Genomic DNA, 13,755 nt, shown 5'->3' with positions numbered 1-13,755 from the left:
GTTCCTGGACCTCCAAAACGTATTCCCAATGCCACAATGGTAAAAGGCAGTGCCCAGTTGGAGGTGCTTGGGCTATGAAATCTCCCACATGAATGAGCCACTGAAAGGACTTGTAGTGAATGGAGAATAGCTCACTGCCAACACTATCAAAACAACAACCAAATCAAAAACCAAAAACCAAACCAAACCCAAACCCAAAGCAAGCAAATAAACAGAAGGAGGTTTGTGGGAGTAGATTTCCTCTCCTCCACTCCTCTGTCAGGCAGGGACACAGTAGTCAGCATCAGCAGGATAGCATTCAAGCAACCGTCTTGGAAGTTCCCAAACCATGCGCCATGATTCTGGACTTCCCAGCTTTCAGAGTTGTGAGAGAACGGGTCTCTGGTCTTCATAAACTTCCCAGGCTCAGGTGTTCTGTGACAGTGACACCAAGTGGACTAAGACGGCTAGAAAGCCGAGAATGGCTCTGTTTATCCCTCCTCTCTCTGTTAAGTTACCACCAGGCTCCGTGATGACCTTGAAGGCTCACGAACCGCAGGTGGCTTGCAGAATACTATTCCTCGGACAATATACTTAGAATGTGCCTTCATAACAAATAGCCAACTATTTGGGACTTTATCTAAAAGCTTGATATTTTGTTTTCCATATATATATTTAAAATATCGTATTAAAATATCTATCTTGACTACTGGCTTTTGCTGTCTTCCTAATGTTGCTTTCATGGATAAGGGCCTTCCTCATCTCACCATAAATCAAGCCCTTACGTTGCACAGCCAGCACAGACTTGAATATACCGTTTTCTCTCAAAGGCCATGTTGTTAGTGACTTTTCGACATACAACCTTACAAGAGGTAGAGCGTTGTCTTCGCCTTATCTACTTGTAGTCTATTTGAGACAAATGCCTCACCAGAAAAAGCTACAAGTCAAAGTTCCAAGGAGGGACATGAATGTGTCATTAAATTATGTACAATGGTTTGGCAACAGAATTAGTGTGGTAGGGACTAGAGAGGTCATATTGAATCATGGAAAATTGCTCTCCTATGCTCCTTTCCAGCACAACTAATGCTAAAATTCACCCATGGAGACTTCTCTGTTTTTGTGTTGGGTTCAGGATTTCCAGTTCTGGAGAGGGACGTTGGCACGATTTGATTTAGTGGTTCTGTCTTGTCTCCGGCTGGCTTCAGTTGCATGGAGCCAGCTCGGAGTTAGCACTGGCTGTACTGAGCACCTTACACAGCAGGGGTTGGGTGCTCTGGGCTCTTTCACAGCCGTTGCTGACTGTATTGATCCCTGCTTCTCTATCTCCAATCTACTTCACATCTTCGAATTTTCTCCACGTGTTCTCCTCCCTGCCAGCAGTGTCATGGCAGGCTGCTTGCCACACTCCTCACACTCATTTTCAGCCACACTGGACCAGTCTATTTCTAACCACCATTAGTTGTTAACCCTTTGTGGTTCGGCAGGTACTTTGTATTTTGATAAAGGCCAAGACAACGATGGTCGGCTGCCACCAAGAGACTGTGATGCTGTTTCTAAATCTCAAGGTTTCATAGGTACCTTTGAAACCATTGCTTCTTGCCTGACTATAAGACAGCCCAAATATAAATATGATGGAAATGTTAAACAATGTAAGCATCTAGTATTCAGTTACGTGATATTACCACAAATATTGAATGGTTTGAATGTTGTGTCCTGTTCCCCATATGAAAATCTTTTAACATTTTATTTATTCTTTGAGAATTTCATATGTGTATACTGTGTATATTGATCATATCTAACCCTTGCCCTTCCCTCCTCTTCCTCATGGATCCCTCACTGCCTCCTCCTCCGTGCTGTCCCCACTTCCTCTTCCTCTTCCTCCACTTCTTCCTCCTCCCCTTGTTATTTTCCACCACTCACTAAGTCTAGTGCTGCCTGTATCTGTATGGGTTTAGGGCTGTCCTCTAGAACACGAGCAACGTCCCAGGGCCACATCTCTGAAGAAAACCCTTTCTCCCCTCCCAGTAGTCATCAGCTGCCAACAGCTCTTCAGTTAGGGGTGGAGCCTCATGAACCTCTTTCGCATCCATGGGATGTTAGCTGGATTGATCTTGTGGAAGTCTTGTGCAGGCACCTGTAGTGAGTTCATGGTGCAATGGCCCTGTCCTATCATATCCAGAAGACACCATTTCACAGAAGTCTTCTTAAGCTCTGGCTTTCCAGTCTTTCTACAATTCTTCTATAATGTTTCCAGAGCTTATGGGGAGTTGGTATGATAGCGATGTTCCGTTTATGGCTGAACAGCCCATAGCCATTTATAATTGGTGTTAGTTGTGTGTATCTGTGGCAAAAGGGAGCTTCTCTGATGACAGGTGAAAACTGTACTAATCTATGGGTATAATGATAAGTATTTAGATAGACCTCTTTCTGTTTTTTCATCTTAAAATACATTTTTATTATTTTGAAGATTTCATACAATGTACTTTGATCATATTCATTATGCCTCCTACCCCTAACTGCTCCCAGACCCACCCCACCCCCTTTACATCCTCCCAACTTTGTGTCCTTCCCTGTTTTTAGAAATAATCCCTTGAGTCAAATTTGTGCTGTTCATATATTACTGGATGTGGGGCCATCACTGGATAGAGGTAGAACTACAGGAGCCACACCTTTAAAGAAAACCGATTCTCCATTACCACAGAAGCCATCAACTGTCCAAAGCTCTTGAGGTAGGGGTATAGGATTCTGAGCACTTTCTCCTCCATGCTGGGATGTTGACTGCCTTGGTCTTGTACAAGTCTTATGCAGGCAACCACAAGCCACCATGAGTTCATAAGTAGTGGTGAAGGCTCTCTATTTAGTTCACTGATTGTGAGAGCAAATATTTCCTTAAGATATTTCCCAGCGTATACTACTAATTTGTATGTATGAGTTCCAGGGTCTTGTTATAGCATATGTCTATCTTTTGCTATTAACTGTTTTTAATTATGTGGCTTCAAAAAGCTTTTCTGTATTTATCTGATAAATTATTTTCCCTGAGTACTACTATTTTTTTTTACATTTTATTATAAGTATATGACATGATAGAAAATATGTCTAATATAATTTTATGTCCCTGTAGAACCTAACACTCAAATCAGATTCACATCTGTTTATTGGATTGAATTAAAATTTATACTGTGGGAAATCACAGGATGATAGTTTGTAATGAAAACATAATATTAGAATGTATTTAGAAACTCCCAGAATAAGACTGAAGAATTTCCCTGATGCTGCTGTGTGTCCTAGGAATTAAATAGCAAAATTAGCATTTGCTATTTATCTACCAACTCATATCCCAACTAAGCACACATAGTTCTAAATTTATTATTTATTACTCCACTGTTCACATAGAGGCTCACTTTTGTGTTTTTGTAGATACCTGAATTATCTTGTGACAACTGAATGTTAGATATGCTGTGTTGGCGTCTGATACCTATTGATTTCAGTGCAGTACAGTCCTGAATTTAACTCTCCCAAAGCAAAGGATCTCCTCCACTTAACACAACTGACATGAGACCAGGTACACGTAGCAAATATATTTTTTTTACAATGACATTGAGAATCCTAATAATAACTTTCCCCCATGAGATCAGCAACTGAGTTAATTAGATTTTATAATTCCACATACGTGACAACATGACTTCTATTTTCTGGAGACTTGGATAATGTTTGTCTATAGAACTGTTCCCAGGGTTTAATGAAACACTCGGTGCAGGAGTTCTTTGCAGTTTTCCAGAGTCTCTGGGCTCAGCACAGCAGGTTTCTGGCCTGCTGAGCTTATCTTCATCATTTCTACTCTTTGGCCTTTTACTTAAAGCCACATTATTTCCTGTTTGTAAGAATCTGCGTGACCTCTGCAGACATACAGCAATGATGACTGGGGGAGCTTCCTCTGTTTCCTAATATGGGGACATTAGATGTTTTCACCCCAGACTCAGTAAATCCTAGAGCCATCAGTAGTGAGGGCACGGCTGTAAGTCAGTGAAGCAAACAGATTTTGACATTTAAAAAGAGAATGCACAGTAGGAATTTAATCAGCATATTGCCAACACAATATTCCCTTTGAAGGAAGGATTCTTTCAAGGGGATCCCTCAATTTGTCTATATTACAATCTGGTCTTTAAAATGACAGTGTGGCTTGAGGGTCTATTGATGTTTAAAACTCACCCTCTCGTTCTACCACCTAATTTGCACTCTCTCCAGCCCTCATTTATTCTAAATGTCCTGATGGGATCCATTGGAAATGTCTATACCACCTCCCAAGTTTCCTTGAAGGACACTACTAGATAAAGGAGACTTGCCATTTATCTAGTATTTGACACGGAATGAGCTGGCACTCATTAGCCAGGCCAACGGCATCCATTTAGTGACCATCAGTTTAACATGAGGATGGTGGAAAGTGATTTGAGTTCTATTCCTGGGACACACGGTGGAAGAAGAGAACTGACCCCTGAAAGTTGTCTTCTGACCTCTGTACATGTCATGGTACCACACCCACACCCCCATTAAATAAATAAATGCAACCTTTCACAGTCCCCATTCTGGCCATTTGTAGTGGTTTCTAAAGGTCGTGGTTACTGTGGGCCTGTAGCCCCTGCTTCAGTAACAGCTGAACAGTGGCGTGCTTCTACAGAGCCTGTTTCCACCCCACATACACAGTTCACATGTGTTTCAAACAAGACATATTTGAGTGTGTGTCTGCGTGTCTGTGAGTGTGTGTGTGTGTGTGTGTGTGTGTGTGTGTGTGTGTGTGTGTCTGCATGGGTGTGTGCAGGCACCTATGGAGGTCAGAAGGGGGGCACTGGATCTCTTGTGTGCCTTTTAGTGTGCTCTGATAGAGCAGCAAGCACTCCTAACTGCTGAGCTAGCTCTCCAGCCTTTTCTACTTAGATTCCGTAAGCATCAGGTTTTGCGTTTCTTGATTAAAGCAATGTGAAATTGTAGCAATGCAGGTTCCGGGAAAGGGGGTCTATATCTCTAAAATGTTCTTTGTAAAACAAATATTTGTGACTAGGGGCCTCTGTATGTGACTCCTCCCCAGGGCAGCATCACACTTTGTTCTCTCTGCAGGCTTCGTCTGGTTTGTAGTTTGAAACAGAAATCAACCTCCAGGAGCCAATTTCAGAGTCCCACTGTACGCTTCGCTGCTTGCCTAGTTAGAAGACACCTGAGTGCCCTTTCCTTCCGCCCCCGGCCACTGGCATAATGCCTGTGTCTCATCAAGTATTTCTCTGTTATTGCTTGCTATTCATTTCTCCTCATTAATATTTAAAGATCATTATAGTTATTCACTGAAAAGGGCAATGCTTACCACCAACCATGAAAAGGTGAGGCCAGGTGAAGTTTCTGAGGAGGTATTTTGAAAGCATGGTATTTTCAGAGTCCGATTTGCCTCTGTTTCTATTGTACGGTTGCGTTCATCTTGTGTGTCTGGAATAAAACACAAGAGGGAAGATGCATGGATGTTGGCATATAAAGTACACTTGATCAAAGAGATGAAAACAGTTTAGAAAAGAGCTTCATCTATCTTCAAGACACCTATGAAGTAACGAGGCAGAACTCCACTGTAGTCCACACTGTTTAAATGGCAACACTGGGCCAGGAAAAGCTTGGGGGAATCGCTCGTCACTGAAAACTCACAGAGAAACGGTTTGGCACTCCAACTTAGAATTTGGCATGCTCTTCTGCTTTAACCCAAATAGGTCCTTCCATCTTCAGGTTACATGTCCTCCTTAGCAAGAATCTGAAATCTTCTAGCCTAGTTTCTAATTGCATTTTAGAATTTATTAGGACTTTTTTTTTTTTTCTCACAGCAGCTGAAGGTTCGCGGCAAAGGTGAGCAGAAAATATTAACAGTTGCCATGTACACAGAGTTCTTACCTTTACACACACGGCTTCCTCTGCTGTGAGCATGTTACAAAAGAGTAGTACATCTGCCACAATAAGTGAACCTGCATTCACAAGTCACTGCCTTTCCAAGCCCCCAGCACGCTGTTATGATTTTAGGGGTGGGGCAAAGAAAATGTACGTGTCCAGTAAACATGCAATTTGTTTCCAAATCTTCCTTATCTGAGGTTGTAATTCTGCAACCCAGAGATATGGAGGGTCATCTATATTACTCTAAACCTATATATATTTTTAGAAGATCCTTGTCTATTAATGTTAAAGATATTTAGCCAGCATAATATTTCCAAATGGAGTTATTTGTATAACACCATCAAAATTCTAACACATTGCATACCACTTTTTAATTTTATTTCAAAAATTGTTTTGATTAAATATAGTTAATTAATTAAACATAGTAACCTGGCTATAATATCTATGTGCTCACAGAATGAATACATATGTTAATAGTATTTTAATGGACATTACCCAAATATACAGTTACTATATTTTATAATTATCTTTTATTTATTATTTGACTTTTTGATCTTGCTATATAGCCCTGAGTGGCTTGGTGTTTGCTACATATCCCAAGTTGGCTTCACATTCATCACAACTCTCCTGCCTCAAGTATGATGATTACAGGCGTATATTACCACACTCAGCTCTACTTTTGAAATTTGCTCAGATTCTGGGCATAGCTTTTTAAGTATAGCTGAAATCCTTCAGGTAAACAGAGAAAGTAAATTAAAATCACCTAGAAAGTATCTACAATGACATTAAACTACGACATGTCCCCATTAGTAGACAGTGACAAAAATACTAGACCACAGTAGCAGCAACTGTGCAGGAAGAAAACAGGAAAGTGGACCGTGCTTCTCACGGGCTTTGGAACCAGAAGAGTCCACTCCCACAGTGAGTGGTCTCTGTAGAGACACAGGTTAATCTGAGAAGAGCAGCAGGGATGGAGAAGGGCGTCTGCAGGCCCCAGATCACCAGTTTCTTCTTGGGGAACAGAAAAAGTCCCCCATCCTGGGACAGATGAAGGTTTGTGGGATGTTCCCCAAGTTGTGAAGAATCCCCTACGGAATCTATATTAAGTGAGATAGATCCAATATGAGAAATCAAAGAGGAAATTCAGATAAAAGTGGAAGACAAAAGGGAAGGAAGTACATTGCACAGAATAGTGTTTACCTAAAAAGAGCAGATCGGGGGCTCTAGACATGACAAAGTCTACAAAAGGACCCAGCCTGGCAAGCCTTCCATGGTAAGAATGAAAACACACTTAAGCCCAAGCAATAGGAAAATGAATGGAGTAGAATGAGCTGGAAAGCTACAGTGAGGACAAGGCCAGAGAATAAAATAGCATTCATATGACAAGGAAAGCAGAGTAGCAATAGATTCACACATACATAAAAGCTACAACTTCAATATGAATGGAAATGATATAAACTGCACAAAACCCGTGAAGGCCGATACATGAGCTCATTGAAGAAAAGAAGACTTGTGGAAGACAGGTGATGTCGTTTAGAAAATCATTTCCAAAAATCACTGTAAGAATCAGATGAAACCCGAACCAAACTGAAACTATATGTACACAAAAGCTAGTGTATTGAGAGAAATTTAGAAGTCAAATGAGGGAAATATTTAAATAAATAGTGTTAAAAACAAGATAGTCAGATAATATGGTAAATACAAAGAAAAAGTGTGTGTGTGTGTGTGTGTGTGTGTGTGTGTGTGTGTGTGTGTAAAACAGAAGACTTTGAAGGGAAAAAATCAAAGAAGTAAAGAATAGCAATGCTAAAAATCATAATTAAGAAAATTTTCTTAAATAAAAAATGACTGGCATATATTTAAAGAAAACTGACTTAGGATGGACACTATAAATTAGAATTTTATGAAAGTATTTAACAAAATCAGTTATAGAGGAATAAAGTGAGACTACTGTTAGCAGGATTTGGGCAGCAATTCTATGATAAAAATATTGATGGAGTATATTTAATATACCCAAATAAAGAATATGTGACCTATAGATTTTAAATCCAAGAAAATTAACCTTTTAATATAAAAAATGCCAGATTTTTTAGGGTCCCATCAAGACTCATTGGTTTTGTCAGCATTTCCCAATAGAACACGCAGACCAGATAGTCATCCTCATAAAGGCTTGCAGTGAGTCCTGGTTATTACATTCGGCTCTGGTAATACTTGTTATAAGGAAGTGGATACTCATGAATATATGTTTAAAAAAATAGAGGGATAGAAAATGGAGAGGTAGGAAGGAAAGACTGGCTTATAGGGGACAAAGAGATAGGTTTTAAAAAAAAAAAGACAAATAGCCAGGCATGGTAGCACACATCCATAGGCAGAGGCAGGTGGATCTCTGGGTTTGAGGCCAGCCTGGTCTACAAAGTGTGTTCCAGGATAGCTAGGGCTGTTACAAAGAGATACCCTGGTTCAAAGAACTGAAAAAGAAAAAAAAAAAAGATAAGTACAAAACTGGGCCAGATGCTGAATACAACCATTTCATATCCCTGAACACTGATGAAGGGCAACATCAAATTAAGAATCATCTTTTTCTTGTAAAACTGCTATTGCCTAAATCAAGACACTAGGAATCTTCACCCTTCTCACTTACAGCTTATTTACTCTGTCTCCTGCTCCCTTGGTCCTGGAGAAATACTTCAGCAGCATAGAGCCACCTGCAAAACTCGGCAACTTTTCTCCTACCCAGAGGCCATTGACACACACTGGGGACTTGATTTTAGCGTTGCCAGCTCCAGAACTGTGAGAGAACAATGTTTACTTTCATTGGCCAGCCTGTGGTGTTGTGATAAAGCACCACACATGAACCAAACTGGTGGGAGTCCAGCTAGATGTTTAGTGTAGATCACCTGGAAGCGGGAGTCCTGAGGGCCAAGGTAAGATGTCCACATGTTCTAGACTGACTGCGAAAGCACACATCTGTGGGTGGAGGACACTGGAGGAGGCAGCCTTGATCTCTTGTGAAGGGTGCTGGCTTGAGAGCCCAACTCTAGTGACTTTATCCGGCCCCAGTGCTCATCTCTGTGTATACCATCAACATACGAATTTAGGGGTGAAGTTTTGGTGTTGTTTAAAGAGGGACCACTCAAACCCTAGCACTTAAGAGGGCAAATCTGCTTATGTTTTTACATATTGAATGGATAATTTCACTAGATGTAGAAATGCTTGGTAGACTGTTATTAATCTTAGTATTTTGGGCAAGTCTTCTGATCCTTGGCATTTTTGGTGAGAGGTGTTTTTAATTTTTTTATTGTTTTTTTTTTTTTTTTTTTTAATCAGTCCTCTGGAAGGAATGAGTTGTTTTCTTTTTCTTTCTTGGTTCTATGTTTTACTTGTTTTCATTGCTACTTTTATGATTTTTCTTCCTCTTTGACTTTCAGTACTGTATGATTATTGTCTAGGTAGATGTCTCTGTGTTTGTCTTATTTGGACCTTCTTAGACTTTCGGAGGGGAATCGATTAACTGATCAAAAGCAATCATCTCGTTTCCCTTCCTGCCTGTTATAACCTGAAAGTGTTTGGTTAAGACATGAAGGAGAGGGGGACTAGGTGGGAAGAGAAGGCTATTAGCAGAAGTGGGACGGAGACAAGAGAAGGTAATGTGGGCGAATAAGATAAAAATATTAGATGTGTGTGTAAAATGTCACAAAGAAATCTGTATTTATGTGTAATTAACGTATGCCATTACAAACTTGATAAAACTTCCCCCTACTTCTGAATAGTTTTACTACCTATTCTGGATCTCAGTGCTCCTATCTTCTCAGAAATCAGTTGATTGATTTTGCCCACTCTGTGGTATAGTTAACTCTTTTGAAGCAATCCTGTCCATTGGCTTTGGAGTATAGTTAGGTGCCTTGCCACACCATACCACAACCCAACACAAAGCTTCGTCCAAACTCCCACTCCTTCCTTTCCTATAGATCGGTTGCCACAAGCTGTGTCAATTCTTACTGTCCCCACTCCCCTGCCTCCCACTCCCTGCTCCCCACTCCCCTGTCTCCCACTCTTTACTCTCCCTCCCATCTGATTTCTTTTCTGTTCCATAATGCCACCAACACAAGCTCCTGCTATGTGGTCAATACCTTTCATGCTCCTAAACACAATCCAATAACTATTTGTCTTCCCAGAAGCATCAGAATTGATGGCTGCTGCTTTTATGCAATTATCTTTCTAGGCTTCTGTAACCTGATTCTCTTCTCTTTCTCTTGCCTTTTATCTACTCTTCCCTGTCCTGTGGAGATGTAGCTCTCCGCTCATCACCGTGTTCTGAGTTGAAGGACCATGTTGGTTTTCTCATTTGATTTCTCTGCCTAGATGGTTTCTTTCATGACTAGAAATTTAGTCAGAACCCATGCTCAGAAAAATTACTAAAACGGTTATCTTTACTTAAGCATCTGTGCTAGCTGAGGGGCAGCATAGCCACCAATGGTGTACATGCAATTATTCTCAACTTCCTGCCTAAGTTAAACATACAAAATATAACCTGAACGATCTCTGTACAATCTGGTCAGGTCGCAGCATCCCTTAACACAGTGAGTAAGTTATATTCTGAAAATCAAAGCATCATGCTTGGCAATGTTTTGAGTTTCAAATTCCACATGTGCAACCCAGATTCTATGGAGAACCTACTTAAACACGGTTTTGGTCTGGACATTGCTCTCCATCAATCTTGGTCACCCTACTCAGAGTTACCAGCATGTCTCCTCTGTATTTCTTCTATTATATTATTTTCCAACTATCCTTTCTGCTTTTCCTCAGTTCACCTCCTAGACCATAGTTGAAACAAACAAAGATAAAAACATTCCATATTTGCAATGCAAAATGAAAAGTATTAAACAAAACAACCCCAGTTAGTATCTGTGGTTCTTGACTACAGTAATCTTGTTCACTAGTCTTGCTTTCAGTTGCTTTAACTGCATTTTTTTTTTGCTCTAGTTATAACTCTTTTTAGAATCCCCATGGTCAACACAATCAGTTCCTGCACCACAGAGCTTATACATAGCCTGTTTGCTCCAACTCTTGGTTAATGACTGCATACATTTTCATTCCCTACACCAACCAGATCCACTTACTTCCTCTCTCAGGTTTGTGCCCTCTTCTAAATTATTTTTCTAACCCAGAGTCCAATTTGTGCTGCTCGTATATACTTAAAGGTGTGGGACCATTCACTGAAACATAATCTGCCTACCAAGGCCCAGAATCTTAAAGAAAACCGACTCTTCCTCTCTTAGAAGCCATCACCTGTCAATAGCTTCTCAGCTAAGAGTGGGAGCTAGCACGGCCCTCCCCATCCATGCCGGAATGTTGATTGGTTTGATCTTGTGCAAGCAACCACGATTGTTCAGCATTATATTTTCACGATTAGAATGTGACTATTCATGGCCCTCAACATTCCTCCTTTTCTTGCGTTGCTGGTGGTGGAACTCAGAGCCTCCCGGAGCTGGCAGATACTGCGACACTGAGCGGCACCACCAACCCAGCTATTGCTACTCCATCTCTTTTCAGTTCTTCCACTCTGTTTCTTCTGACAACATTAGCAATCCCCAGGCTTTGGTTGTAATTTGGGAATTTAAACCAGGTCGTAGTCTTACAATTCATCCTAATAACCACAATTTTTCATATGCAAAAAAAAAAAAGGTAGAATCTGAAGTGGCATTCAGATTTCTGAAATGTAGAGTTTTAGAAACCAAGGACTAACTCAGGGAACAATGCTTCTTCAGATAATTCAAAGACTCCTAATTTAGGGAGAGATGTATCAAAATGAAACGAAACTAAAGCAGACACCAAATTAATTATTCATTGCATTTCCATTCCTAGCCACAGCTTCTGCACCCTAAGACACACAGCGACAAAATACTGTGAAAAGCGAACAGCTAGCTGCCTTTCTTTGTTGAACCCTCAGGGGACATGAAACTAGAATGTAGACAATCATGGTTTTGTAAACAGAGCGGGAAGAATGACTCTGCCAAGAAAGAGGAAACAGGAAGTGGTAATTAACCCAGCCACTTCTGAGCTTTGGCCTCATCTTGCTTAGACTCCTGTCTCACTTCGGTTTGCGCTTCTGTATGGCCTTCCTAAGTGTTTGCACTCAAGGGTCTGCCTTGCTTACGCACCTGGCTTGGTAGCATGGATGTGTTGCAGAAGCGTAACAGGAAACCTGATATGAACAGGAGAAAAAGCAAGGAAAGGTCAGGAGAATACAAGATGGAAAGATGGCATACTGTTGGATGGGTACTTGGCCATGTTGCCAGAGAGCAAGCACTGCCTCTGGGTTAAACTCTCTCTCCTTCGCTCCATGGTGAGCCTATGCTTCTGTCACTATTACGTAGGACTTTCTTCTTTTCTTGTTTGCTTTTTCATAACTTGTGATCCTGTAGCGAATACACAATCCTAACACCCTTTCTTTATCACTAGGCCGTTGTTTTCCATCGGATTCAGAGGATCAACAGCAAAGCTCAGAAAGGATCAGAAATTTTCCAACCACAGAAAATATAAGTTCAGCTCTGATTCTCTGTCTATTTACAATTTTCAGTAGCTACAAATGTAACTACCTCATATTACCTTTTCTTTTAAAGAATATACTTTTCTTAAAGGCAACCTCACTCATTTCTGAATACCTGTTTTCCATTATTGCCTTCATTGAAATTATAATATATCCTCGGTTTTACAGAGTGTACCCCAGTTGTCCAGAGGATAAATAAATAGTGGTAGTTTTGTAGGCCATCAGTGGAAGATACAACCACACTGCCATTTCTCAGTGGAGTATTGATCAGGTCCTCAGAGATGCGACAGGATAATCTGCTGGGGTTGGCACAATGTACCAAAGCTGTGTCTAAAGCCAAAGTCTAGGTGTGCTCGTGTTAATGTCTCAGAATATCTCATTGGATCCCAAATCACACCACTCTAAACAGAAAAAGAAGTTCCTTTTAAATAAGAATTGAGAAATAAAGTCCCTCCCTGTATTATTATTACAATTATTAACAAGAGCTATTTGCAATAACCCTACTTTATTTTAATATTTTTTAAATTTTATTTATATGAATATTTTGCCTTCATATACACATGTCTGCCTGGTTCCTGAGGAGGTCAGAAGAAGGCATCAGATCCCCCATATCATGGGGATGCTGGGAACTGAACCTAGGTCCTCTGCAAGAGCAACAAGTAGTCTTAATTGCTGAGCCATCTCTGTAGTCCAACTCCTACCTTTCAGTAGGCACTATAGCAAGTACTTTACATAGGTTGCCTTATTGAATTATCAAGATAATGGTACCCATGAAGGAAGGACTATAAACATCTGCATTTGTTCTGTCAGAAACCCAAAGCCTAGAAACCTGAAATGATTGTACAGTGGGAATGATGATGTCTACAGTAAGTGGCACATCCAGTGCACTGTTGACTACCACAATCCAAGGAACCCACAGCTAAGTGTTGCTCTGAGTTTCTGTCTCCCTGTATTTCAACCACACTCCACCTGTCCCATCAGTTGATCAGAAGTTGTATTTCATTCCATTTGATGGACTCCTACTTTACACAGGGATTATCCAAACATCATTGTTTAGGAGCAGCAAGAGTTAGACATGGAGAGGAGCTGAGAAATCCATACCTGGTGTGTATCAGGGCAGCCACATGCCTCCTTCAGCAAGGCTTTCCTGAGGTAGCTTTTGTTGTTCTTTTCTCCTATTACCAGGCTATTTATCCCTTGAGTTTGAAACATTCAATTTCCAGTGCACTTTCCATTTGCTGGTTTTTATTTTTATCTGTTCCCATTAGCAGAAATAGAAATCATTTTACCTTAGAACCAGGTGATGT

The 13,755-nt window shown here is 40.6% G+C and overlaps 1 protein-coding gene across 1 annotated transcript in view; it reads right to left on the bottom strand.

The window, feature by feature from the left end:
* The window catches only part of Cd96 (CD96 molecule), a 101,102-nt gene that overhangs the window by 58,994 nt on the left and 28,353 nt on the right, over positions 1-13,755 (bottom strand). Inside the window, exon 4 of the mRNA XM_059277434.1 lies at positions 5,333-5,451. Coding sequence (XP_059133417.1) covers positions 5,333-5,451 — 119 coding nt within the window. The remainder of the gene's footprint in view (positions 1-5,332; positions 5,452-13,755) is intronic.

Source organism: Peromyscus eremicus, chromosome 12, assembly GCF_949786415.1.
Source record: "Peromyscus eremicus chromosome 12, PerEre_H2_v1, whole genome shotgun sequence".
Lineage (NCBI taxonomy): Eukaryota > Metazoa > Chordata > Mammalia > Rodentia > Cricetidae > Peromyscus > Peromyscus eremicus.
This window is presented reverse-complemented; position numbering and strand designations above follow the sequence as displayed.